This window comes from Channa argus, chromosome 1 (genome assembly GCF_033026475.1).
Source record: "Channa argus isolate prfri chromosome 1, Channa argus male v1.0, whole genome shotgun sequence".
In the NCBI taxonomy this organism is placed as follows: Eukaryota; Metazoa; Chordata; class Actinopteri; order Anabantiformes; family Channidae; genus Channa; species Channa argus.
The window spans coordinates 24,291,885-24,319,223 of record NC_090197.1 but is presented as its reverse complement, the minus strand read 5'-3'; the positions used below and the strand labels follow the sequence as shown (position 1 = coordinate 24,319,223).

Here is a 27,339-nt window from a genome sequence, read left to right as displayed (position 1 = left end):
CTATTGACAGTTTGGTTTTACTAGAGTTTTGGAAGTATTAAAAACTATCACAGAACTACTGTGCTAGTGAAGACATCCTAAAAAACAGATTACTCTAAGTCAGTCTGAAATGTTATGAGATCTCTAAGTCATAATTAAGTATTACATACTTGGTCTGTAAAAACAATTATGCTTCATGGTCATGCAGAGTAAGTTAATTGCATCATAATCGTGTCAAACCGTTTCTTGCATCGATCTTTGAGAAACATATTTCATGCAGTTGAAGCTAGTGAGCTTTCCTGTAAAATAGGCTTTAACACTGGCCCCTGGTCTTTTACCAGAAGGTTTAGTGTGAGCAGCACATTAGCAGAGAAGTAGCAACAGCTGCAGTCCTCTGTGTTAGTGTCAGGATGCGTTCAGGCGTAGTGTTCTGTGTAACAGAGCTCCACGTTTACGGTAATTATGGTCATGAACTAAAAGCAAATGAGGAAAGAAGTGCAAGGTAAAAATCTGCTGTATGTCTGTTCTAGTACACATGAGTGAGACAGATGCAGCTATAAATAATGCTGCATGTGCATAAAGCAACATCCACTTCACATATGTAAAAGAGCTACAGTGCCCTCAGTATTGTATTTGAATGCATCCTGTGCACTGCACTGAAGCAGCTGCTGCTAATCTGGTAAGACACTGTGCCCACCATATACAGCACACACTGTAACCCAGTGTCTATGGGTCAGCACCAAATAGGGGTACTGTAATATTCATAATACTGTATGTACACACGTACTCCTTATGTAGCTCACACTAATACTAATAGTTGCTTATATTACCAAATCTTTAAAGCCAAACTAAGGTTAACACAAAAAATCTTTTTTTAAGAGTACTTGAAAGAAGCACCTGCAGTATATTTGTTTGCAGTCAGTGTTCTTTAAATATGTTTTAACCCCATAAATCAGAGTATTATTTCTCTAGTTGCTGATTGAATTGCAAAATCTGCCACTCAGAAGAACTCTGCCAAATTTAGATTTCTTTATATTTAAATATGCATCCATGAGTTTGGTGGCTTTGGGTATAATTACTGCAGTCGTTTCTACCTCTGCTGTACACTGATTTACGCACATGCACCATGCAACACATACACTGCATCATTAAGGCTTTAAATTGTCCCTCACACTCTGCATATGCACACTGAGCCCTGGGTGGTCAGCTGCCAGGCAGCAGGTTTAGGTTGATTTGTTGTCTCTTAGATGAGTCTTAAGGCAGCTGTGCTATTGCAGTAGGCAGCAGGTGCTCTGGGCTAACTCTCTATTATGTCCAGAGATGAGGGAGCACGCGGAGGCGGGTGACGGGGAGGCGGACACAGAGGAGAAATGCCAAGCACACTCTGAAAGCTTCAGTCCAAAGCAGCAGCATGTTGTGCTATGCATACAGATTCACCCAGGATCACACACACCACTCCTGCTTACATTGAGTGCTACGTCCTTCTGGCGACACATTAGCAAGCTTCTCCTGCTGCAGAGAAATTAACATCTCACATCACTAATACACAGAGAAGCCAGCATAGCGATTGGTAACAGGGTGCTGTAAATAACTATGTGAAGTGGTTAAAGTAGCTGCCTACGTGTGTTTAATAAAGTGTATACAGGCACGTAGCAGCTAACCTCAGGTCAACTACAGTGAAGACCAGTATCTGACTGTTATGGAAGGGAAAGCCATCGTCAGGCTTGGCAGATGCCTTGTTGTTTTATCAGGCATGTAAGGTTGTTTTTCCTCTTGTGTTTTTCAACCTTTGGAGGTCTTTTTATGTTTGCTCTCGGGTAAATGCATACCTTCTGATTCCTATTGTTAAAACAACTGTGGAAGTAAAAGAAGGCAAAAAACTCTATGTATGCATTTATCTGTATGGACAAAAGCCTGTAAAGGACCATGTGTTATTTTATTTTTACTGTATCCAAGATTATTTAAAAAATCCAGTGCTTTCTATTCAACACTCCATTTGTTTGTTATCAGCAGCAGGGGAGGAATACAACAATGCCCCTTTTACTCACCTCCCTATAAGTCTTTTAAGTAGAACCAAAAAACACTGTCACATTTCTCTAATTCTCATATTTCCTCTGGTGTTTATCATTTTATCCACCAACTTTGAAGGATAAGGCTGGTTTGACTCTTTATTTTCAGGAGTACAGCCAGATGCATTTCAGAGATCACATTAACAACAAGAAATGTCAGCTTGAATTTGTTTGTCATCTGGGCTTTGATTGGAATGATTGGGCAATCGAGGAAAAGTAGAATAACTGTACTTTGTATCATATTATGGTCTTGTAGGATTTGTAGGATTTGTTATCATTTAGGAATAAGTGGCCTTATCATTTAGGAATCTACTCCTGGCCTGTAAAGCCCTTGATGTTCTGACTTCAGCTTCATATACTGTATACTTAGACTAAAAGATCTGAAACATTAGTGCTAATATTTTTGCTACTTTAAGTCAATTTGAGATAACTAGATTAAGATAACTCTTAAACTTTTGAGTTGCGCTTATAAAGGTATATGTTCTACAAATAAAATAGAAATAAATTAATAATTGATGGCACTTTAAAGCTCTGTTAGAACAGGGTAACAGTGCGTTAATGGAAATGCAAATTACACAATAATAGGGTAATAACCAGTTAATAGGGAGGTTATATTTTTAATAATAAAGTTATTAGAAAATAGCAAGTTAGTGTTAAAGTAATGAGAAGGTAATAGCTTGGTATAACAAATTAATATACGTAGGTAGGTGGCCAAAACACAAATGGGTAACGATGTGGAAGCCAAACACTAAAAGCTACAATTACTACAGAGTGTGTATGTGTGTGTGTGTGTGTGTGTGTGTGTGTGTGTGTGCGTGTGTGTGTAAAAATAAAAAAAAAATATTACCAGACTGTTGTTATCACAACCCTCCTATGCAACACTATTACTAGATACTAACCTGTTACATTGTTATTAGTGGGATATTGGCCCAATACTTTGTCATTTCTGAAACCTTACCCCAGATACTATATGTATTTGTACTGTATAATAAAGTTAAAGAATTATATGATATAGTACTCTTCCAGCACACAAAAGTATGATAATGTGTAGTTTTAAAAAAGTCATCTCGATTAGTTACAGAAGACAAGATAATATTCCTATTAAACAAATGCTGTGGGTACAAATAAAAAGATATCTCGTTCACTTAAAAGAGTATAGTGTATTTGGCAGAGGAGGCAGTATGAAGGAGGACCTTGTGATATTATCAACGCCACAGTGTAATGAAATCAATGAAAGTGTCATCTTCTCCAGGGGGCTGTGATTTGTGTCAGCCACCGGTGTCTGAGAGAGGCAATACAGGAGGCTGTTTGCACAATGGCTGAGGATTTGTGGGTGTATTGAAATGACATTTCTCTGTAGTATTACGAGAACACAGCATGGGCAATAGTTCATGAATGACACATTGTTACTCTGTTCCCTGGCATGGATTATACAACACCCCTCTACATTGTAGGTTGCTGCTGCTAGTTTCTCTGACTTATGCTTCAACTCTCTGCTCTCCTTGTCCGCCTCTCTTTCTCTTCCTCCACCTTCTTTCTATTTTTTTTTTGTCTCACTTCTCTCCATCTATACTTCTGCTATGCATCTCCTCCTCCGCAGGCCCCAAGCAGGAGATGATCTACGATTTCTGGAGGATGGTTTGGCAAGAGAACTGCTTCAGCATTGTCATGATCACAAAGCTGGTGGAAGTGGGCAGGGTAGGTTTCTCATGCCTTTTGTCTAGCGACCTCTCTAGCCATCTGTGAAGATGGATGGAAGGAATATGTTTCTGAAGCTCCTTTTATCATACACGATATCAGAAGAGTAGCTGTGCTCTGTGTTGTGGGAGGAAATGGCAGCTGCTGTCTGGTCATGACCGATCACCTTTTGTTTGCTCGCTGTGCTCCAAGGGCAAAGCTTTGATGTATATGAAAGTTCATATATGAACATTGGGACCTTTGTTCTACTAACTCTTCGTGCTTCGACTGAATACACAGTCACTGAGACACTGAGCTACAGTTAAAGTATTCAAAATGTGTTTGACAAAAGTCCTATACACTGACCAGATGCCACATTCATTAGTATCGAGCACAAATGTTTTGATGTGTCAGGTTCCAATCTGATTTACTAACTCAGGTAGCTCCTAAAAATTTTAATAATGTGTGGATTTTTCAGCGATGTACAGTCGGGTCAAAGCAGTTGGCTTTGTGAAGGCACTGTAGTGTCAGCAAGTGCAGTGTCAACCTAGTCATTTAGTCATTCAGTGTGGGCTTATAAACTTAATGTGTTATACTTTGCTTTGTATAATGAATGAATTTTGGTGAAGTGTAATCTATATTTTCCCATTTTTATGAACAGCATTTTGTCAAGGCCCTCTGCTTCATAATAGAAATTACTGTTCATTTTGTCAGTTCACATCTTCTACACCTGGCAGTTTGAGGTGGGAGCTGTTTAGCAGTTAACTTCACATTAGTACAAGTCTGTGTCGTACATCCTGTTTTAATGAGGTCATTCAGTTTAGCAGCCAATATTTGTTTCATCTGTACATAGAGTCGTTGAGAGGTCTCTGCAGTCTCATTTAGTAGTGTTTATGTGGTTTTGATTAAGCGGGAAATATCCTGCCAAGGTAAGTTTACTGATGCTATTTGGTCTTTGATTAGAATTTTTTATTTATTTATTTTTGTCCTTTCGGCTTATCCCGTGAGTTCAGCGTCACCACAGCGGATCATTGTCCGTATGTTGATTTGGCACCTTTTTTTTTTTTTACGCCAGATGCCCTTTGTGACGCAACCGTCATAGCCGGGACTGGGGATCAAACCACTGACCCTTTGGTCTGTGGAGGACTGACCTACAGCGACCAATGTTTAGTTATTTCGGCTATAAAGTGTTATCTTTCTTAAATATTATTTAAAATCATCTCATTTTGTGTGATTAACAATGGAATATATGTGTCAGGTCAGGAAAGAATTAAGCTACACAACAGTTGCATCTTTATCAACAACTAATCTCTATGTATCAAGTAGTTTTGTGGTGCAAAATATAATCAGGTGATGCAGAAATGTCCAGCTATTTGAGGGAATCTTCAGAAATCTACAAAAATAAGCAAACAGATATCTCCATTTCTTTCACCAATCTTTTGTTGGTACCCTTACCTAGATTTTACAACCAAAGCCTTCATGTTTCAGCTGTTTCCATTCTAAATACACCTAATAATCAAAAATTCCGAATGGTATGCTATCTTATTTTATTGAAATAACAGACAAGCAGTGCAACCAAATAAGTGTCAGCTAGGGTCACGAATTAACAGGGACTCAAGGGAAAGAACAAATACCCTGTATAATTAAAATTGGCCTTTAAGCATTCCACCCTTTCACATGGCAGTGCAACGAATGCCCTCCGTAGGCTACAACTGGATATTCTTTGTCATGCTTTATAAGTACACAATGTTTTTGATTCTGAATATGCATTTGCAGCCTGAAGCAGAAGAAACTGTTGACAGCACACAGCCAGCAGTACAAGAAAAGCATTGCATCAACATAAAAATACAACAGCCATTCTCTTTAAAAGTTAACAGTGAAGGGTTGCAGGGCCAGCTGGCTGCAGATAGAGGAAATAATACCCTCACTGCCCTTAGAAATAATATCAAAACATGTCTTATCTTGGTTTTAACAACTATTGGTGTCACAACCGATGGTGGAGAGGATTGGAACAACAGTACAAAATCCAAATAGTTAGAAAAACTGTGATGCTCTAATCCTATTGTGACCTTTGTTGCTTGGTGAATCTCAGTGCTAAGTGCTATGAACGTTTGTTGTCTAGTAATGAGATAAGTCTGCCGTGTGTGTGTGTGAGGTTTTTTTTGTGAGAAAACCTTTGTGAACTTCAGCTGTTTGTTATTTGTCCAGATGAAGTGCTGCAAGTATTGGCCTGATGACACAGAGCTCTATGGTGACATTAAGATAACACTACTGAAGACAGAAACGCTGGCAGAGTACACGGTCCGCACCTTCGCTATGGAGAGGGTGAGTCATGCTCACACATTATTTTTACATCAGCTCTCTCTTGTATACCCACCAATTTACACTGTGAATTCTAATTAGTTAACCTTACTTAAAAAAGCATGCAAACCAATGGCCTTAAAATAAATCAACTCGAACAGGAATTTTATTAATACTTACAAATGATTTTTTTGAGCTGTATGCTTCCAATTTAATTTACACAACTGAAAGAAAAACTCTACCGTTCTTGAAAATGTACTAAATTATTTGAAGTTAAACGTACTGTGTACTGTAATTCAAATTTAAAATTTTACCTTTATATAAGTTGGGCCAACTAATGTGACATTTCCTGCAACTTTGTTTGTCCGATTTAGTGTGAAAAGAATGCAAAGTGATTACCTTAAAAAATAAGTAATAGTTACTTGTGTACCTTCAGTATTCTGACCATGTGTTTTACTATTGTAACAATACTGTGCTATACCACATTACTATATTACTAAGATAAGCTCTCCAATTCAATAGAGCCCCCTCCCACCTCCACTATCTCTCTCTTTCTCTGTTGTGCACAAGTAAGAGTGCTTCCTGTGTCGATTAGCTGTATTTATCCAGTGCTCAGATCAGTCCTACCTTAGTGTAAAGTGTACTTTTTATAAAAAAATAATACTTTAAAAAAAAAAGATTCTTCCTCAGTCCTTACCAAATAGCAGCCGAGGGGCAATTGCTGGGTTGATGATTTAGACCATGGTGCTTTGACTCTGTTAATACTAAAACACTGTTTTGTAAATTTCTGCCTCCCACTGGTGTAGTAGTGTCATGGCCTCCTCCTTTTGCTCCTTTACTTGGTTATTTTAAGTTGGCTTCTCTCAAAAAAACATTTTATTTTCCCACCCCAGAGAGGTTACCCTGCCAAACATGAGGTTTGTCAGTTCCACTTCACCTCGTGGCCTGAGCACGGCGTGCCCTACCACGCCACTGGCCTGCTGGCCTTCCTGCGTCGGGTCAAGGCCTCCACACCTCCCGATGCGGGGCCTGTGGTGGTCCACTGCAGGTAAGTCATCACCTTCATCTCTGATAATGAGCAAAACACCTAACAGATATATGATTTTTAAAAATAATTTCACCCTGAGTTCTTTTTGTTCTCTTTGATATCTTATTTCTCTGACGTCAGCACATTCTAACCCACTTAATTCTGCATTCTTTTTATTTCGGTTTGTGTTTTCTGCATTTCCCAAAAATAACTTTCAGTCTTTTTTTGTGTAGGTGGAGAGCACAATAGTGATACAAACAAAAATAAAATAAGTCTGTCCAACAGGATGTTGTGTTTCACACATAACCAGCACGAAATTCACAAAGGCACAGGCAGTTTGCCTTTTCAGTGAAGGACTGTTGGACACTGTGATGTTGCACAGGTTTCATTTCCATGTAATTATTTATATGTGCATCTGTCTTAATAAATAAATGGAAAAGCCCAAAATATGGAAAAATAATGACATTTCGCCAAAAAAAATTAGGTTTGCTGAACTGGTAAATTCACATAGAATTCGATAGAATATAAGTGGCTGAGAATAGAGTTTTTCTAATGCACCTTGACAAAACACTACTTCTGCTTGTTCTAGCATCAAAAAACCCAAAAAACAAAAAATAAATAGGAGGACGGTGTAACTGCAGAGTCCCTTAGGGGGTTCTTTTTTCGCTCTTCATGTCTGGTGTGGTGTGAATCACCAGACTTCGACTGGCTGAAAAGGGATGTCTTTTTCTCTGCTACAGATCACTTGCAGATCGATTAGAAGATGCAAAAGCCACTAATCTATTTTGCAAAAAAATCATGTGGTTGGTTGTTCTATTGACTTTCAGGCCACAGACCCAGACAACCCTTTTTCAAACGGTGTTAGCTGCATCAGGCTTTGATGGACAGCATTCTCACCAACCGCAATGAACCATACATACAGCGCAAACACGCAATGTTCATGTAAACTCTTTCATGAATTTGATTGACAGCTTTTACAACAGCCTAAATGCACTGAACCATGCAGGCAAACACAATCATGGAAATTAATATTGTTCAGCATATTGCCTGTCAGTAATATTCACATTTGAAGTCAAGCAAGTATGAGCAATATGATCATGGGTAAACATTGGCACAAGAAGGATATTCAACAAACACCAGGATGCTGAGATTTGTTGCTGATTTCTGTTCTTATTTTAATTAAACCTGTCGACTCCAGTAAACTGACTGTGGAGTTGAATTCTGATTAAGGACCTTTTTTCTTGCATTTTATAAGTAATTGACAATATTGATAAAGTGCAGTGTTTTTTTATTTCTTTCTTTGCACTGAAAAAAACTTTGAAAAACTACAATGTCCCGTGTGTTCTGGAGGCACATTAGATGGGTTTTAAAGTAACCAAACATTACCGTATCTTTGGAGGACCAAGGCACTCACAGACACCCACACCTGCCTTGCAGCGTTATGTCAGGACATTCAAGCCACAGACCAGTATACCCAGTTCAATTAAATGTCTTTGCACTCTCCAAGGCTAAAAGGCTTATAACTTTCACACATAAACTTAGATTATAAAGGTCATTGTATTCCCTTTCCTTGTTCACAGAGCAAAGCCTCTCACTGGACTTCACTTTGGGAAGAGTATCTTGATCATAACTAAAGACTTACTGCCTACACTTTTTCCTTGTATTTAAGCTTGTTGATCTGTCTCTGTCCTTTGCATCAGTATGGGGGCAGGAAGGACTGGCTGCTACATTGTGCTGGATGTCATGCTGGATATGGCTGAGTGTGAAGGAGTGGTGGACATCTACAACTGTGTCAAGACCCTCTGCTCACGACGCATCAACATGATCCAGACTGAAGTGAGTGGGAGGGCAGGAATGTGGTTATAGAGCTGTCTGTAATCCAGATTTCTAGATTTCAGCATGTTCAGATACATCATGTGAGTACAAGTAACACAGTGTAGAAATACTTCATTAAAAAAAAACTATAACCATTTTGAAGTTATTGTGATGTAAGCCTGAACAGTTCACATGGAAAGTATATGTGAAGCTGCATCTTTTCTAAGAAGTATACAATGAGCTTATCACAGCACCTGATTGTTTAGAAAAGTGTTTAGAGCAAAGTTTGCAGGTCAGAAAAAGAAAATCAAATAGTGTCAGCCGCTGCTTTATCGAGCTGTTCTATAAAGAGCGGAAGTCTGGGCTAGTCTGTAGCAATGCAATTCCCCTTTAATGCAATTCGTTTATTGGTCTCAATGAAAAAAACTAAAAGAAATTCATGGGAAAATTTCCATACTAGAACTCAAATTACAAACCCCAACAGTGCCGTCTATTAGAAGTTAAACCACAAGTGCATTAGAGTGCGTACTTATGTAACTGTAAAATGGTTTTATCCATTAACCTCACCAATGCTCTGTGAAGTCATGATTCCAGCGTTCAAGCTGTACCATCTGCTATCTGAACACTTCTGCCCTGATGCTATCACATACTGATTTTTCTGTGACCCGTTAACTCAATCATGCACTCGCCTCTTCTGTTGAGCTGTGATGTTTAGCTGGTGAACATCTAAGGGCTTATGAGAAATATTGGTTTACTGCTAAAAAAGTTTTCAATCATTTTCAAAAACCTTAAAATATACTTGTTTTAAAACACCATGGTACACAAATGTAAAAAAAAAAAGGTCTGCTGCTTCTTTTAGTTTTCTTTTGGCTGAAATTCTACACTAGATGTCCAACTTTATTTTGGCTCTTTATTGTTTTGGGCAAGTAGTGTACGAGTTCGCCAGAGCTTTTCTGGTTCCTTCTTAACATTGTTATTCATAACTGATTGACTGTTTTGGCCTGAAAAGGAAAAACAATAAAATTAAAGAGGTTAAAAAAACTCAGTTTATCTGAGAGAAACGATAGAGATGTCTGTAGATGCATCACTGCAAATAATACTATTTTCAGATAATTGTTTAAATCATTGGTAACAAATAATTGAGGAGTGCAGCTTTAATTTTATAGCTAAAATTACTCATTAGAGTTCCCCCTGTTTGCTGTTGTCCATTTGACCATTTATGTAATATGTAGTTGGCCCGCGTGGAGCTAACCTAAATTATTTTACTGTTGTTTGAGCAGTTTGATTGTAATGCATCACATTTTACGACGATCATCTGTTATGTATATAAAATGGCTACCAGCACAATATTTAGAACCTAAAGCCAAGTCAGTGCAGTGTTTACATTTGCTTTGCTCTTACATGTAGTGGAAAAGATTAAAATAGTGTAAAATGCTGGTTTCTCATCATGTTGCCGTGGAAGTAGTCAAATCTGTACTTGTACATTTGTAACTGTAAATTTGGTCCCAGGCTCATCCCCACTCGTCATTATACTAAAAGTACTACATAATGTACTAATGTACTATTATTCTATTATTTTATTGTTTTGTTACAGCATTCGATTTAAAAGTTAAGCTGATCAGTTACAACATTTTAATATACAAATCTGATGTGTTTTTATTTACCTTATACTGCTTATTTAGCAGTGACCTTTAACCGTTTTTTTTATAATTACTATACACATTTTGCCATCATTCCCATAAGCAGTATTGTTACAGTAAATGTTTGTGTACATGTAGTGAAGACGTTTTCTTGCCCTTATATTTCTTATATTTCTATTACGCATGCACCTACTGCATAAACAAATAAGGAAAATACAATTTTACACTAAACAAAGGTATCGAAAGTCAGAATTAAATTAAAAATGCAGTTTTAATAATAAATTGGAAGTGCAAACAATAATCTTTCTTATCTTTCTTTTATTTAATCATTCATACCTCCTTTCACCTTTCTGCTTTAGAGTTTGACTACCAGTTGAAAACATGTCTCTGCAATAACAGAACAAATTAACAATAATTTAAAGAAAATTTAATGGAGCAGTTTAACTGTTATTCAAAATGTATTGCTCCCTCTTTGATCTTTTGTGTCAAAACAAATTTGCTAGTTTCCTCATTAATTGCAGAGCTCATTACGTTATTCTGATATTGTGTGTGGGCAGTGTTTGGCTTCTCTGATGTGTGTTTTCTGCACTTTTTACCCCATATAGACGTATAGACAATTTTCCGCTTGAAGTAATGTCTCAGAGTGGGCTTGGCAATGTGAAGAATATTTGACAGTTAGGACTATTAGTCAACATTCAACAGCAGTAATTAAATTCTGCATTGTTCTTCACAAGTGGGCAATTAACAGTTATGCAGCTCATAAGTGCAGTGAGGATTTTGTGTGACTTTGTAAATTTGTGAATGTTTCCATCGCTGGCTGTCTCTTAGGAGCAGTATGTGTTCATCCACGATGCCATCCTGGAGGCTTGTCTGTGTGGAGAGACTGCCATCCCTGTTAATGAGTTTGCTCTCACCTATAAGGAGATGCTGAAGGTTGACTCTCAGAGCAACACCTCACAGCTCAGAGAGGAGTTTCAGGTAACACACACTAACATTTGTGCTTAGGTTTGTAGATTTTTATATGATGGCTTTTCATAGCTCACATTGATGCCTAAAGCAAAAGCTCTTACTGAAATGTGTCAGATTTCTGATGTTGTTATAGTTCCAATTATGGAAGAACATTCAGATTAGTCCCACAGCTTCAGCAGCTAGTTTCACCCTTTTCACAGTGTGGGATATTTACAATTAAAAGACCTTTCTACAGCGGGATCTCTTTTTGTTATTTGATGGATATAGCTAAATAATATCCAAACACAGCAACAGCTTGTGCACATGTCTAGTGACTTTATTCCAACCATTAACCACTCTTAACAATGAGCTGTAGTGTTGTTATTACTTAGTACAGTAGATTAATTGTTCAAAAGAGGCTGCATCTGATTCAAAATCATTTTGTGGTTTGCACCATGTAAAAGGCTTATGAACCATTTCAGGATTATTTGTAACATTTACATTTACAACTCGTCCCTTCATTTTGAATAAGACATTTTTTACTGCTTCAACGCCAAGAGGTGTTATTTCTTTTTATCAGCTTTCACAAACAACTTTATTCAACCCTGCATTTGTATTGTAAAAGCTACAGGAAAAAGATACAATAAATAATACATATTTGGATGATGTGATTTCAATATGCAAAGCTACAAACAAGCCAGAAACTGCATCACTGTTTTGGAGGGTTTTTAAGAAGCTTAGCTCAGGAATCTCCACTGCAGGGCATCTTCCCATGATGTCACAGAAGGAAGCAGTATATTAAATCATAGTGATATTAGACGATTTAAACTTCTGACCTTAAAGAAAGTAATAAAAAAAATTTAAAATTCTCTCTCTCATTATTCTGGCATTTAGCAAATAAACATAATTAAAATGATTCTAACTAACTTAAAACAGGAAAAGTTTAGTTTGATTTAATGTCAGACAGTGAGGGAAAAATGTTTTTTTATACAGTGTATGTAAACAGCTGGTTTCAACTGTATGTACTATAGGATGCTTGATGCTGCCATCAAGCAGCAGTGAAGTTACAACTAAGAATACATTCTTTAAACAGCACTCCACAAAGAATAAAATAACATATTTCAACATCTGAGCTAAAACCGCAACATATTTCAACTTGCCTTTACAGTAAATGTTCATCTTACAACAACAGACTATTATTTATTCTACAGTCTGCTCAAAAACCTTTAGAAAAGCAAGGTCATTTTATTTGTTGTTGCTGTAGCATTAAGACATTTGGGTTTAAGATCAACAGATTGATATGAGATGTAAGTTTGTTGGTATTTGTATCTTGATACATTCATGTACACATAAAGAGTTGTTGGTAAAAAAAAAAAAAAGGATATGTATCAACCTGAAGAACAGAGACTGTTTATTAGAAAAAAGTAAATCTTGAATCTGAGAAGAGTGGAAAAATAAATCAGAAGCATTGCAAAAAAACTCAGGGCATAGTCAATGACAAGAAGTTTGTAATATTGTGAAAAATAAATAAACCACTGGTGTACTGAGTACTACTGATGCTCCAAACTATCCAAGCTCATCTGTGAAGCACAGTGGAGGCTCCCTGAATTTTATTGACTATATAAGTCATTATAGCTGCAGTAGAATGAGTTCAGATTTAGACAGAAACATTTTGTGTGCAAGTTTACAGAGAAATGCATCAAAACTTCGTCATGCAGGAAGACAGTGATCCAAAACACACTGTCAACTCAACAAAAGACTTTAACAAATAGAAAAAGTCAGTCAGCAGACCTTAACCTAACTGAACATGGATTTCACCTGCTGAAGAGGAGATTTGGGAGTTCCTCCCTTGTAAACAATGACTGAGGGAGGCTGCAGTAAACCAAAAAACAGCAATTTTTTGTCAGTGAGTCACAGGCTTGATGCATTTATTGCAAACAATGTATTTGTAACCAATTATTAAATGTAGTTTAATTTGCTAATACTCTTCCAGTATGTCTGCTCACTTACAATTTGGTACCAATGGTGCTATGTTATATGCTTTTAAACGTACCACGGTGCAAACACTATTAAATAAAAGCTTAAAATTTAGAACTTTTGTCTTAAATCCATCATTTGATCTTAAACTCAAATGTGTTCAATGCACAGCAAAAATAAATGAATTGGCCTTGGTCCAGGACAGCTGGTGTGAGGCACAAGAAAAATCTCTTGTTGTTCAGAATAATGAAGTGAGGATGAAAGCCACCAAGGCTGAAGCCGTTTTTTTAATCAGCATAAACATAAAAACCATTTTGCTCCGTAGAAAAGTTTTAGACTGCAGGTCAGATCATATATAATATGTAATGCTAGTGCATTGTCCTGTTAATGCCTCTTATAATGACAATATCGATTGTGACCTTTGTCTGGAATAATTAGATATTCTACTCTTCTTTCCTTTCCCTTGGACATTACCTTCCCTTTGTGCTTCTCATGTGAGTCGTGCAGTCAGACCCTCTCATAATTGCAACTCGAAGCCCAAATGCAATTTTCCAGTTATGGGCTGGAATGTTGTTGAATTTGTTTAGTCCAAACCAATGGGGAGCCATTCACAATATGAAGCGAGTTACATAATCAGTCCATTTGAATTTCCATTGCTTCATAATATACTTATTCATAATGTATGAGATTGCGCTAAATGTGTTTTTATCCATTAAGCCTTGCAGGGGTTTTGACTGATAATAAACATGTTTTAAAGTTTTCCCAAAACTGATTAGAGATAGTTGTGCTTGTCAACATTGACAGTCAGGCTGTTTGAGTGAAGCACATTTTTTTAATCCTCTGTCCATTTCTGTTTGATCCTATTTCTGTTCAGCTGCGTCCGTCTTCTCTTATCACAATAATTCTCCTCAGTTTTTAATTTTATCTCTACATCTAAAGTGTGAACACACTCTCAAACACACACCAACATTTCTAATTATCCTCTCTGCATGCTATCATCTCCTTCACTGTCCCACTCTTTCTTCTCCTTCTCCTACTCCATACTGCTCCCTCAGACTCTGAACTCGGTGACTCCTCACCTGGATGTGGAGGAGTGCAGCATCTCCCTGATGCCCAGGAATCGTGAGAAAAACCGCAGCATGGATGTGCTGCCTCCGGACCGCTCCCTGGCCTTCCTCGTCACCACAGAGGGAGAAAGCAGCAACTACATCAACGCTACACTTGCCGACAGCTTTCTGCGTCCCGCTGCCTTTGTGGTGACACCACACCCTCTGCCAAGCACCACCACTGACTTCTGGAGGCTCATTTATGACTATGGCTGCACCTCAGTGGTGATGCTTAACCAGCTAAACCAGTCCAACTCTGCCTGGGTAAGAGGAGACGGAGGGGGTTAAAAAAAAGTTTCGTTGAATTGAATTTGAATCATCTACAACCTATATCTTAGGTAGAAGCCATTTTAATTTAGCCTAATTAGGGTAAGCCGTTACTTCAAACTTCAAGTTTTTTTAGCCGTGGGTAACATTTAAACTCTGCTTGACAGACAGCGCAGACAACTTAATTAGTGACATACGGTGTATTTTCATACACTACATTATAACAGATATTAGCGCTGTACAATATTAGAGTTGGGATTAAACAAAGGACTCAACAGAGAGTTGGAAACAACGGAGGCTCTAGTCACATCAGCAATTATGTATTTCAAGCCAAATAATTAAAAGCTAATTTACTTGTGTCCTCTGACAAATGCATGGTACCTGTTACCCAATAAGAAATGGATGTGCCAGGGACTATTCATTTCAAACACTGTACATCAAGCAGCATGTTGCAGACTAAGGCTAAAGTATAGATGCAGTAAAGCCAAGTAAACCAAAAACATGTCAGTCTCTCTAAAGTCCTGTCCACTTAGCCAGTTTCTCTCCTTTAGAGAGCAATTCCTCCAACTGTTAGAAATCAAGCCTTGTACTATAAGACTGTTTTTTGTCAAAGATGAGGGGATCTCCTATTACTGTGTAGAAGGCAAAATACTGTACACTATTATTCCAGCTTGATCAAGACTCTGATACACCTCCAACCTCGTCTGACATGGCTCTTATAGAATGTTTCTCCGATAAATGTGAGGCAATCATTGGGCAGTGAAATAAAAAACATAAAAATTAGTCAGTTAATGGGAATTATTGTAAATTATGATGCTGTGGACCTAGTAAACACCTTGAGTTAATTACTTGACACAGGTTATCCTCTTAAATGGCATAACATTTTTATGTGTTGCCCCTTAAGCAAATCCCCAAAGTAACTTTTGGTGAAACAGCCCTGTAGTTGGCTATAAATGACATCATTGTCCATGAATCACCCACTGCTTTTTGTGCAGTGATTGGTTGACAGGTGCTTTTAAGCCATTCTGCCTGTAGAAAGTCTTGTCACTAGTGTCTTTTGGCAGTATGTCTGTTAGTGGTTGCCATTTGTGTCATGTTACCTAGACAGAAGTGTGGTGTGTGGGAAAAAGTTTTGACAATGTGAGAATGAATGCCACATGCATGCTGTATGAACAGAACTTTGAATGGTTTCCAGTGTTTCTCTTTGTTTCTGATTACTAAAAAAGACAACGTGTGCACAGTTAAACCTGTCTATAAAAGTGAAACAGCTACAACTAATAATTATTTAAATTTCTAACTTTGTAATCTTTTTGATCAAAATGTATCTTTTTTTTCAAGCAATCCATTTTTGCTTGATTCATGAAATGTCAAAATTAATAATAACAGCTCAACACATTTTTTTTCGGCCGTTCGGTCTTCATATTTCTTTGAAACTGTTTGGAATTTGCAATGATAAAATCATAGACCAGGAGCTGTACTCACACCTGCGAACCTGGAGGCACCAATCATTTGGTTTCCTGTTACACCTGATGCTGTCCACTATTAGATCAAATAAAAGGGCAAAACACACAAAATAAGCCTAAGAAATTCAGATTCGTTGTTTCTCAGTAGAATAAGACTACCATTGCTTCTGATATGACATGTGGACACTAGCATGTCTTTCCTTAGGATAAGACATAAATGTGAGACACAGGGAAGAGAGGATGGGTCATCACATCTCTGATTCCACAAAGCTTCATTCTTCCAGGCAGAGCGTCCAGTCAATTAGCGCTAGCTGCCATGCCATTAACACATTCCTTATCTTTTCGTTTCTCGCATGCGGGTCCATTTTTGCCATCTCTCTATCGCTACTCTGTCATTATGTCATGTTGGATTCCTCCTCCACATTTCCTCCATGCCTGTCAGCTGCATCCTGTCCTTCTTCCTCTGTCACTCTCTTTTTCTCCTTCCTTGTCTCTCACTGCCAGTGGATTAGTAGTTCACCCCTTCGACGCACACTGTTTGCCCTCCTGAGTTGGGGCTGGCTGTCTCCTGCCTATGCGTATAAATATTTATCTCCCTTGGTGCCCAATGTCACCTGTTAATGCCCTTTTGTCATTGCGAAATGCCATTATCACTTCTGACTCTAGGGGTACCCTCACTGTCAAAGTCACAGAAGAACACGTCAGCATGTCAACACCACTCCCTCGTGTTTTTTTTATCACTCGTATTGGCTGCTGGGGACGCTTCTTTGAAGCAGCAACGATGGGAGACCTTGGCTTTTGCGACTGCCAACCTCTTCCTGTTTATCTCTCCTAGGCACAGCCAAGGTCTCCTACTTCATTAATTTCTAATGTGCTAATGGTAATGATTTCAACTCATGAATAATTGAAGCTAGGTGACCGTGGGTTATGTGAGGGATTGCTCCCAGTGATGTGAGGGGTGTTTTTTTTTTTTTTTTTTTTTCATTTAATTTACAGTTGCTATTTGTAGATAATCATTGTCATTTAGGCTAATTGTCTCTGCTGTCAATACTCAGGTGTCTTGTTACTGGGCTTCACTATCACTGGCTGCTGACATAATGATTTGTCCTGCCTCAAGCGAGTGTGGGCTAATGACCTGTTTCCTCATCTCCTCTCTCCTCTCAGCCTTGTCTGCAGTATTGGCCTGAACCGGGGCTGCAGCAGTTTGGGCCCATGACAGTGGAGCTTCTGTCCAGGACAGCAGATGATGATCTTATCATTCGTCTCTTCCGTGTTCAGAACATCACCCGGGTAGGTGGAAGGTCCTATAGTGATGTATAGACCCAATCAGTCATATTCGAGTATATTGGGAAGCATCACTTTTTCAGATCACATGCAAAAATATTCATGTTGTATTTCTTCACCAGCAACAGCCGTGGCCTGAGGCATAATGTAATGGTGTTGGATTTTATTGTAATTCCGTAGTACCATTGGAAAATCTTTAAGGAATTTCTTCAAATTTGGCAAAAACATCTATTTGAACAAAAGGATGAACTGATTAAATTTTTCTGTAATCTAATTTCTATTCCATTCACTTTTCCTGTTTGCTTATGTTTGGTTAAACCTGTTGAGAAAGAGCAGGAAACATATTGCACATTAATAAACGACACATTTTTAAAATAATAATTCATTAATATGTGATGACATGATGTTTTTCAGTGGTTGTGCTCTTTGTGGGGGGCATGTTGTTGTACCATTTGCATAAGTTTCTATATGGAAATAGTTTATTTCTTCCACATTGTTCACTGTATTTTCTCAGACTTGATTTAATGAAAGTATGTAATTGCCATCATTATGTTTTCTTTACAGTAAAGACCCATTAAGATCAAATTGTAAACTCTGAATAACTCAGTTTCCTTCATATCTCAGTTTGACAGGATTAAAAGAAAAAGTCAATGTCAAAACTTTACTACTTAATATTGGATTGGACAAAACACCTACTCAATCCTGCCTCAGAAAAAGAAGGCTCTAGCTCTGTACTGTGGGAGACAGTTTCATGCCAAAACTGATGATGCCTAATACTAATATGATTCTGGGTGGTGGCCTACTGTAGGTCTCAGCTGCTATTTGTTGTTTTCCAGCAGTCAGAATGATTGTCTCTATAATAATCTTGCACAAACAGCGTGATAATATCATTATCTGTGCATAGTCCAAAGATGTTTTGGATAATAAGCAGCTGTGGTCCTATATGATGGTGTAATACTGAAAATACAGACTTATATTTTTCTATTATAAAACTAATATTTACAATAAAACAGAAATGTAACTAAAAGAGGCTTCCTTGTTTTGACCATATCCAATATTGCAGTATGTCTTTTATGTTGCTTTGGATTGTGTGTCTTTGTGTACCGGTCACACACTCCTTTGACGTCAGTAGATTCTCAGCAGTCTGCTACATGTGTCCCTGTCTTTAAACCATCTTTAACTGTAAACCCCCCTGTCATCCTTTTACCATGGTATCATGGTAGCCTAAAAGTCATTTTTGATTCCAAAAATGAGATTTCAGTAAAATTTATTTTTACTCACCTCCCGAGGTGGCGTAAACAAGTAGCGACCATTATGGTCAAATCAATAAACAAAATACAGTTTCATTGTTTTTCTTTAAATAATTTTTTTTAATATATCAATAATAGACCAATCAACAATGTGTTTAGTCATAGTGACAATTTTTCAGAATTAGAATTAGAAAAAAATAAAAATGTGCAGCTTCTTTAAATGTCCAACTCTGAGGCATCCTTAGCATCTTTGAGACGACTGCCAGCCTGTAGCCAGATATCTTTTCTGGAGTTAGTGGAGATAAAAGTAGAGTTAGAGTTAACATTGTATGTTGGAATCAAAACATTATCACTATGACAACTAACAGCTTCACATACAGAGACTGTGTACAGTAAGTTCTAAACAGTTGTGTTTACAGCTTGTTGCACTGCCCCCAAGTGGCCAGAAAAAAGTTAATCTAGCTTTTATATCTACAAATTTAACATAGTATGTTGGAGTCAAAAAAAATTTTCAAATTTTTTAATTTACAAACATGTAATAAAAATGTCAAAGACAAATAATAAAACATTTTAAAAAGAAGCAAATATCGTTACTTGGAAGATACAGGACCCTAAAAATACAAGATTTACAAGGTTAATTCATAGTTTTGCTGTAAAATGAACACATTTGGTTTTAACATCAAAAGATGGATATTATACCAAAATTCAGAATCACACCTTTCCTGTGATGGTATTTAAACATCAGTACATTTGATCAATGGCTTTTGGCTTGTCCCTCCAGGGGTCACCACAGCGGACCATGTTCCGCACATTGATTTGGCGTGAGTTGTTATGACGGACACCCTTCCTACCGCAACCCTCCCATTTTTATCTGGGCTTGGGACCGGCACCAAGGTGGCACTTGGTGGCTGGACAGGGGCTGGACAGGATCCCATGGCCTTCTGTAGCATAACCCGATACTCTACCCACTGAGCCACCAGCCCCCAGTACAATAAATGACATTGAAGAGAACATATTTTGTATCAAATTACCCACGTGTTCTTACGTCTATAAGTATTGGAACATGACTGATAGATTTCATTTTATCCAGGTTTGTCATATGAGAATAAGGCTTTGGGTTTTACATTTTAAAAAGGAATAAATCAACAGGACACCAACAAGTCTCAGAGAATAAAAATCAAAGGCTTTGCACAAACACTGAACATAGTGGATGTTCTGAAAAAGAAAGAAATCCCTGTTGCACTGAGCATCATCCACAGAACAAGTCAACAAAGCAAAGGGAAACAAAGATAGCTAATGACAGGAAAAACGTGAGAGGTGCAGAAAAAAACATCAGTCATTGACGTTAGCAACCACCACCACAGAGCATGAGTGGACTACTCACAATCCGTTCAAGAAAACATCGTTTTCTTTAGAAAATTTCTAGGAAGGAGCTTCGTCATGCAGGATTCAAAACACTCAGTTAACAAATGACTTGACCAAATCCACAATTTGGTGATTTGCAACTAAATATTGAGTTGTATTTACTTTAAAATTGTGGTACTTTTGGAAAAAATTAAAATTTGGATGACCAGAAATCAAAGTTTTTGTTTTTACATCAAGTTTTTCTAAACTTTCCTCCTATATCCATATTTAAACCCAAATATCTTCAGTGCATAGCAAAAACATACATAAAAACTCGCTTTAACATTCTGTTTTGGCTTTACTACTCAGATATAGTTGCAGTGTTGATTAAAATGCAGTGCTAAGGCCACTGGTTTTATGGCATGGTGGTTTATGTTTAGATTGATTTTATTATTATCTCACTTTAATGTGCTATGTTAGAGCTTAATGCTACACTCTGTGCCTTTAACAGCCCATTAGAAGCTAAGAACAGAAGCTCCAACGTTGAACTTGACTCTGGCTGATATCCAGAGAGAAGTTTGTGATGTGTGGAGCATATGCAATATGCAATGCATATTTGATGGATATATTTGGGGGCAGAACATAAACTCTTCTCACTTTTTCTTTCCTCTCCACTGTTCTCACTCTCTGCAGCTTCAGGAAGGGCAGCTTGTGGTGCGTCACTTCCAGTTTCTGCGCTGGTCCCCGTACCGCGATGTGCCCGACTCCAAGAAAGCCTTCCTCAGCCTTTTGGCTCAGGTCCACAACTGGCAGAGAGAGTGTGGCGAGGGGCGCACCATAGTCCACTGCCTGTGAGTGCACCTAACATTTACCTAACATACTGGCACTGTATGAGCCTTTTTAGACTATTTTCATGTGATCTCAACTTTAATATGAAGTATTATAAATTTAAAAATTTAATCTTGTCCTTATGAAAGAGCTTTCAGATTCCAGATCGATGCCACACTGCATTCAAACTATTCACATCACTAACGTTACAAAACCTGCCATGGTCACACTTAAAAAGAAAAGTTGTTATTCAGTTGAATATCGTCAGCATTACAAAGGAAAACTTAACCATTTGTGTCAATACATCCGCAGTCTGATTTGAGTTGCCTGTCTTCCATGCGATTTGTCCTTGTCTCCATGTCAGTGCCTTTTGATCTCTGGAGGTCAGGCTGTGTGTTAGACATCTCATATCTGATTAAGTCCCCGCTCCCATATTTTAATGAGAACTTTACTCAGATATTCATCTTAAAAGTCTGCCAGTTGGCCTTTTTCTGACAGCATGCTTGATCTGTGCTCAGTCAAACTGTGACATTTCACTCTGTAGCTCCCCCTCTGAGAGGCTGCCTGAGCTGCTGTGCCGCGTCTTTATTAGGTCACTCATGTCTCTCTGCTTCCATTCTGTGTGTATGTGTCTTTGTTCGTTTGTTCTGGAGCAGGAATGGTGGTGGTCGGAGCGGTACTTTCTGTGCCTGCACCATGATCCTGGAAATGATTCGTCACCACAGCGTGGTGGATGTGTTCTTTGCTGCCAAAACACTACGCAACTCTAAGCCAAACATGGTGGAGACAATGGTGAGCAGCCAGATGTTCTTATCTCTCTTTACTGCAGCCTTTTTTAATGCTTTTAATACTATGCTGCTGCCACAGTCAGGTGATGTCAGGGACGTAAGAGACTTCCTCTGCCACTATAATAGCATACATAACATTTTTATTTTAAACATTACAACCAAAGTTATTGATTATTCTACATAATAAATGCATAAATGGAAAATTCAAGTGTAAAGCACTCTAAAGGTGTCTTTGATGAAAAGGGAATTACATTTTAGAACTATATTATAACTATCAATACAAATATTCTCTGGGTAGACCAGTTACTTAAACAAATAGTTTGCATTAAGATTGTATGACAGAGACAAGAAAAAAGGAATAACAGAAACTTGTGGAGTTCTGAGATGAGTCAGAGAGCCTTTATACAGACCCCTATATTACATCTCTGATTTGTTCAGTAATCCAAATAGGGCTTGTGCAGTCATTATTAGTTTGTCTGGCCAATGTCGCTGGCTTCGTAGCTACGTCTACATATTGATGTGAATAGCACATCTAAGATCACTACAAACTCCTAAAACAACCACTTTTTGTAGCACTGCATTGTATTTAGGACCAGTTCACAGACCTGTCTGTGGCTCTTAGCTTTGAGCTCAACGGTACATGCTGGATCAAAATCTTTACATTTAGAGTTAAGACATTTTGGAAAATCTAGGTTTTTTCCTCAGAGTTAGTTGAAGAATTATGTCAGTGGCAGTTAACAGTCTCGGTGCTGAGCTGACAACAAAAAGGAAGCTAATCAGCTATTTACCAAAATGTCTAACTGCTGACTGTTGCTTTCATCATAGAAAATCATCTCAGTCACTATTTGATTACTAAACCTCTGTTCTTTTTCCAGGAGCAGTATCGGTTCTGCTATGAACTGGCCCTGGAATACCTGGACTGCTTGGAAGTCAGATAGCACCTATACCTCTGTTCAAATCCCTCCTCAAGGAGAAGGTCTGGATCCTGGATCTCTGCTTCTGTCTCCTTAGTCCATGTATACAGTCCTGGTGGTCTCCTTTGCCATGCTTGGATGAAACATTGATTGCCATAAAGATTTACTGAGAAGGTGAACTGGACAACTTGTAACATACTACTGACACCCTTTTTGCTTTTCCTTGGCACTCTGATCCAACCTGTTCTGTGCCACTTTTCATCAGCCAAAACAGAGGACACTAACAGGAGTGGAGTTCATTTTATATATGACCCCGTCAAGGCATCTGGACACCTATTGTACACTTTGGCAATGGGGTTGAAAGAGCTCTGTTGCATCCTGCCTTACTATACTTACTACACTCACACCGAAAGGGAAATACAGTTGATGCCAACCACTGGTTGATATTTTGTGTTTGTCTGTAAATGGTGCAACCTGCTGTTGGTGAACCCCCCCCGCATCATGTCGTACTGTACTATATTTGAAACTTTATCTTGGGTGAGGCTGATGACTGAGAGTTAACAGAGGGTAACAAGGAAAAAAGTGGATCACATCTGATGAACATATCTGTACAAAAGAGTTGTCTTGGTCCTAATTTCTTTTTATTTATTTTTGTGTATATAGGTGTTTTTTTTTCTCCTCCCAGTTGTTTCTAGATGTTCTGAACGTCTTTTCAATGTGCCAATCCATTCTCTGTGTCTGTATATGGGGACCACTTCAGCATCTGCATGCCAGTCTTAAGTGTTTCATTGCAGTGTGTGGCCCATGTCTGCTTTAGGGTGGATTCGGCATTGTGAATCCTTCCGCTAGTCCTAAGAGAGCTCTGTAAGAATAACCACATGTTGCTGTGAGAATACGACGAAATCTGTTGCTTTCTAAATTTCTATTTATTCAATGTGTTTTATTTTCTAAATAGTGTATAAAACAGGAAAAGAAATAAAATATGTTGTTGCTTAACAATTATGCTTTTTGGAGAGAATTTTTTTACACATCACAGACATGGTTCGGTTCTTGGGATTTTACCAGGCCCCCCCTATGAAAATTTAATGGGCCACAACTGCTGAAGGGTAAAAGTCCAAGGCCGAGGAACTAAACCTCTGTACACTGTGACTTGTTGAAAACTCAAAAGTCATCAAACAAATATGAAAAGCACAAAAATATCCCAAAGGCCACAAAGAAATGCAACAAAACCAGAAAGAATGGCACAGATACAAAATTGGAAAAGGTACAAAGGATTACAAAGAAAGAGCAGAGAAAATGGAAAAATGACCAGAACGAGGCAAAATGACTACAAAGAGAAATCAAAGAGGCACAAAATATGTTATTGACAAGACAAACAAATTACCACAAATAGAGATGCAAAATAAACAAATATTTAAATGTAAAACAGCCAGAGAGAGCAGCAAAATGAACTAAATGACACAGGGCTCTTGCTCCTGTGTAAAATTTGCCCACAGCTAGAATATTTGCCGATCTGTAATGATATATCTTCCTAACCACACATTTTGGTTGTTTATGCGGAATTCATTAATTAAAATGAATAAATAATGTAAGTAATAAAAAAATTAAGAGTTGGTGGAGTTTTTTTTACTTTTTGCCTCTGCCTCTGCTCACAGAGCTCCAGCTGGTTAGGCAGCCGACGCTCCACTCTGCAAAGATATTTTCACACACTTACGAGCTTGGAGGAGTTGTTGATGCACCCTCAGTACCTCCACCATCAAAACCACTGCCACAATTGCCTCCACCTCATGCACCCAACAGCTTAAAAAAACTTTCACAGTTCATTCTCCTGACCTGTGTTTTAATTTACACTTATCATTTAATTAGCAACTTAAATGGACTTTTTATCATTACTGCCAAACAGAGCCTCTAGTATTCAGCCACCTCTTTAATTGGAGAGTCTTGATGATCCATTGATCGAGGACTCGACCAGCTTAATCTGTAAGTGGTGCTTTACAGGAGATGTCACATCTAGTTAGCTTGTTATATGAGTGGCTGATAAGCTGGAGTAATACACAGTTTGACACTTTGCTGACCTCTTCTTCTTATCAATATACTGTACTGCCTCTGCTCCCTGTGCAATTTTTACTTTAGAGACAGCACACTAACAGATGATTTTCTAATATATGTAGAGGAGAGTAGGTTGACAGTAGGACAAATGAACTCTAGAAATAGTCGATGTCAATGACAATGTGATGACGGTCAAAGGCCAAGTTGGGCTGTATTGTTTGACTGACAGTGTTGTCTCCTAGGTTCAGTTATTCTCTCTTTGTATTTCCAAGGCAATAGATCTCCCTTTTACTGCATTTAAAACATTATGAAAAGCAGTATAAGGCGCACTGGATGATAAACACAATTGCTATTGTGTGTGGCACACAAAAGGACAGGGACGATGCTCTCCTCAAAGCTTCTGTTTATGTCAGAAACACCGAAAGGTGATTTTTTTTTCTTTGTATGTTGCTGGAAAGACAACAAAGGTCTTCAGATTTTTCTCTGTTGCGTCTTTCTTTTTGAGGGTGATCTGAATGCTTTGGAGTCGGGTGCAAGTCTCATTGTTGCAGTGGCTGTGTCTGTAATTATTGTAGTCGCCTTTGTTTCAAACCGAAAGCGCTGGAAATTATGACTTCCCTAGATGATTGAAGGCAATGAAAAAGAGAAAGGGCTTGTGGGTATCTGGGAATGTTTATCTTGATGGTTTTATTAATCACAGGGCATTTTATGAGCACGCACACACACACACACACACACAGGTTCATACCAGGTAATCAAGACAAACACATGGATACCTAATTACTGCATAAAGGGGGTAATAAAGCTCAAGTTCTGAAACTGGTGGCACTGTTTCAGTACCATACTACCTGCAGTCACCACACTCACTCCAGCTCCACACATGAATAGTTTATTATTTGCTCTTTTGTTTCATTTTTCATTGTCACGTCCTCCTACTATGAGAGCACTCATAACAGATTTACGCAGGCCTTTTGATTGTGCAAATTCTCACTCATGAGTTATTAAAAGCCACATAAAAGAGCGGATATGCTGAGCTGTTTGAGCAGACTATAAGCCAAGGACAAACAACGCCAGGCTGGCTTCCACAACAGATCGGCTGGTGATGGATTTGTCTTTAGTTGAGTCCCACAGGCTCTGCAGGACTAGCCTTTCTTATCTCAGTCATTGTAAGTCCACACCTTTTTAAACTTTTGCAGAATGTCTGTAGCTTGTTGGAACAAGCCCTGGCACTGTGGCATCTCCAGAAGAAAATCTGCACAAATATAAAGATGTCTCTTTTCTTCCTGCTGGTTTTGTGTTAAACCTCCAGCCATGCAGTTGGTAGCCACACAAATCAATTAATATCTCCTTCATTTTGACACAAATTCACCACAGGAGGTGGACAGCAGCCAGGCTGGTGAATAGAGACTTATCTGAGTGTCTTTCCAAACTGATGGCAGATTCAATTTGAGCTCACTTTATCTCCATGCAGATTCATCTTATCTGTGACACGACTTTACATTGCATTAAATTAGATTGCTCTTGGCGGGCTTGTGGACCCGGAAGCTTCTCTCATCTCTTTTACACGGTCAAATCGAATAATGTCACACAAGGTCTGCAAAACATGTTTTAAGATTTAAGTGCATCTGCCCATGATAAAAGCTGGTGTTTTTTGAAGAAAATGTCTCATTCACTATGGCAATCATCATTGATTATGTCAGACCCGGATGATAAAACATCCATGAAGGTGGCAGTTAATGGCAAATATGTCATTTGGTAAGAAGGCAGCACATCAGTCGGGGTAGCCTGTGGCAGTGCTGAAAATAAGGAGAAGGAAAAGAACTGATGAGTCTGTTCTCCCACCCACAGTATAATCTATTGATGTAGGAGGGAGAGATGTGAGGCGATGACCAAGGGCGAGTCAATAATGACCCTGCTTTATCCTAGCGGCTTGCAGTTCACAGGGCTTGTGTCTCCATCTTCTACCTCTCTGTGTGACAACAACCTCCTAGGTACTGTAGGCTTGAAGAGCTGGTGGTGGTGGTGGTGGCACACTTTTTGTCAATCCACAGCTCTTAGAGCACCACGCTGACTTTTGACACTAGGACAGTTGTAGCTCAAGGTCTTTTGACACTTTTAATATGAGTTTTTTTGAGTTAGCTGTTATTTGAATTGAGTTTATAGAGAACTCTTCAAAATACACTATAATAAGCTTTTAACACTTAATGTAACTGTCCAAGAATTCTGTCTCTATATTTTTATAAATCATAATTGATTTAAAATCACATCAGATCCTGGGAAATTGTGGCTATGTTATAAAGTCTACCGTATAGTACTATATTTTCAACATACTGAATTTGTGTTTTTAATTAACAAACTCTGTTTCCCAAAAAGATGATGTGTGTTTAAAATGCAGTGTGTTTGCTGGAATTTGCTTGAAACTTTATTTGTCTGACTAACCCACAATGAAAGATATTCAGTTTTTCATTCTGGTTTGTAAATATGATTAAATTAAGAGTTTGATGCCTGCCACAAGTTCCATAGAACCTCTAGATAGAATAGATCCTCTTTGATTTTCATTACACTTCTTAATAATGTTTGAAAACTGCAGATATTAATTGTTGCAGTTCTGCA

At 38.2% G+C, this 27,339-nt stretch overlaps 1 protein-coding gene across 4 annotated transcripts in view; it reads left to right on the top strand.

Annotated features, from left to right (window-relative positions):
- Window positions 1–23,674, top strand: part of ptprua (protein tyrosine phosphatase receptor type Ua) — a 194,143-nt gene extending 170,469 nt beyond the window's left edge. For 3 of the 4 annotated variants that reach the window (XM_067508765.1, XM_067508749.1, XM_067508739.1), the window contains 10 exons: window positions 3,649–3,746; window positions 5,934–6,050; window positions 6,920–7,074; window positions 8,754–8,889; window positions 11,337–11,486; window positions 14,489–14,803; window positions 17,434–17,559; window positions 20,841–20,998; window positions 21,632–21,767; window positions 22,639–23,674. In XM_067508765.1, the coding sequence (XP_067364866.1) occupies window positions 3,649–3,746; window positions 5,934–6,050; window positions 6,920–7,074; window positions 8,754–8,889; window positions 11,337–11,486; window positions 14,489–14,803; window positions 17,434–17,559; window positions 20,841–20,998; window positions 21,632–21,767; window positions 22,639–22,701 (1,454 nt within the window). In that variant the 3' untranslated portion in view covers window positions 22,702–23,674. The remainder of the gene's footprint in view (window positions 1–3,648; window positions 3,747–5,933; window positions 6,051–6,919; window positions 7,075–8,753; window positions 8,890–11,336; window positions 11,487–14,488; window positions 14,804–17,433; window positions 17,560–20,840; window positions 20,999–21,631; window positions 21,768–22,638) is intronic. The other variant, XM_067508756.1, reaches the window with a different exon arrangement.
- Window positions 23,675–27,339: the final 3,665 nt, after the last annotated feature.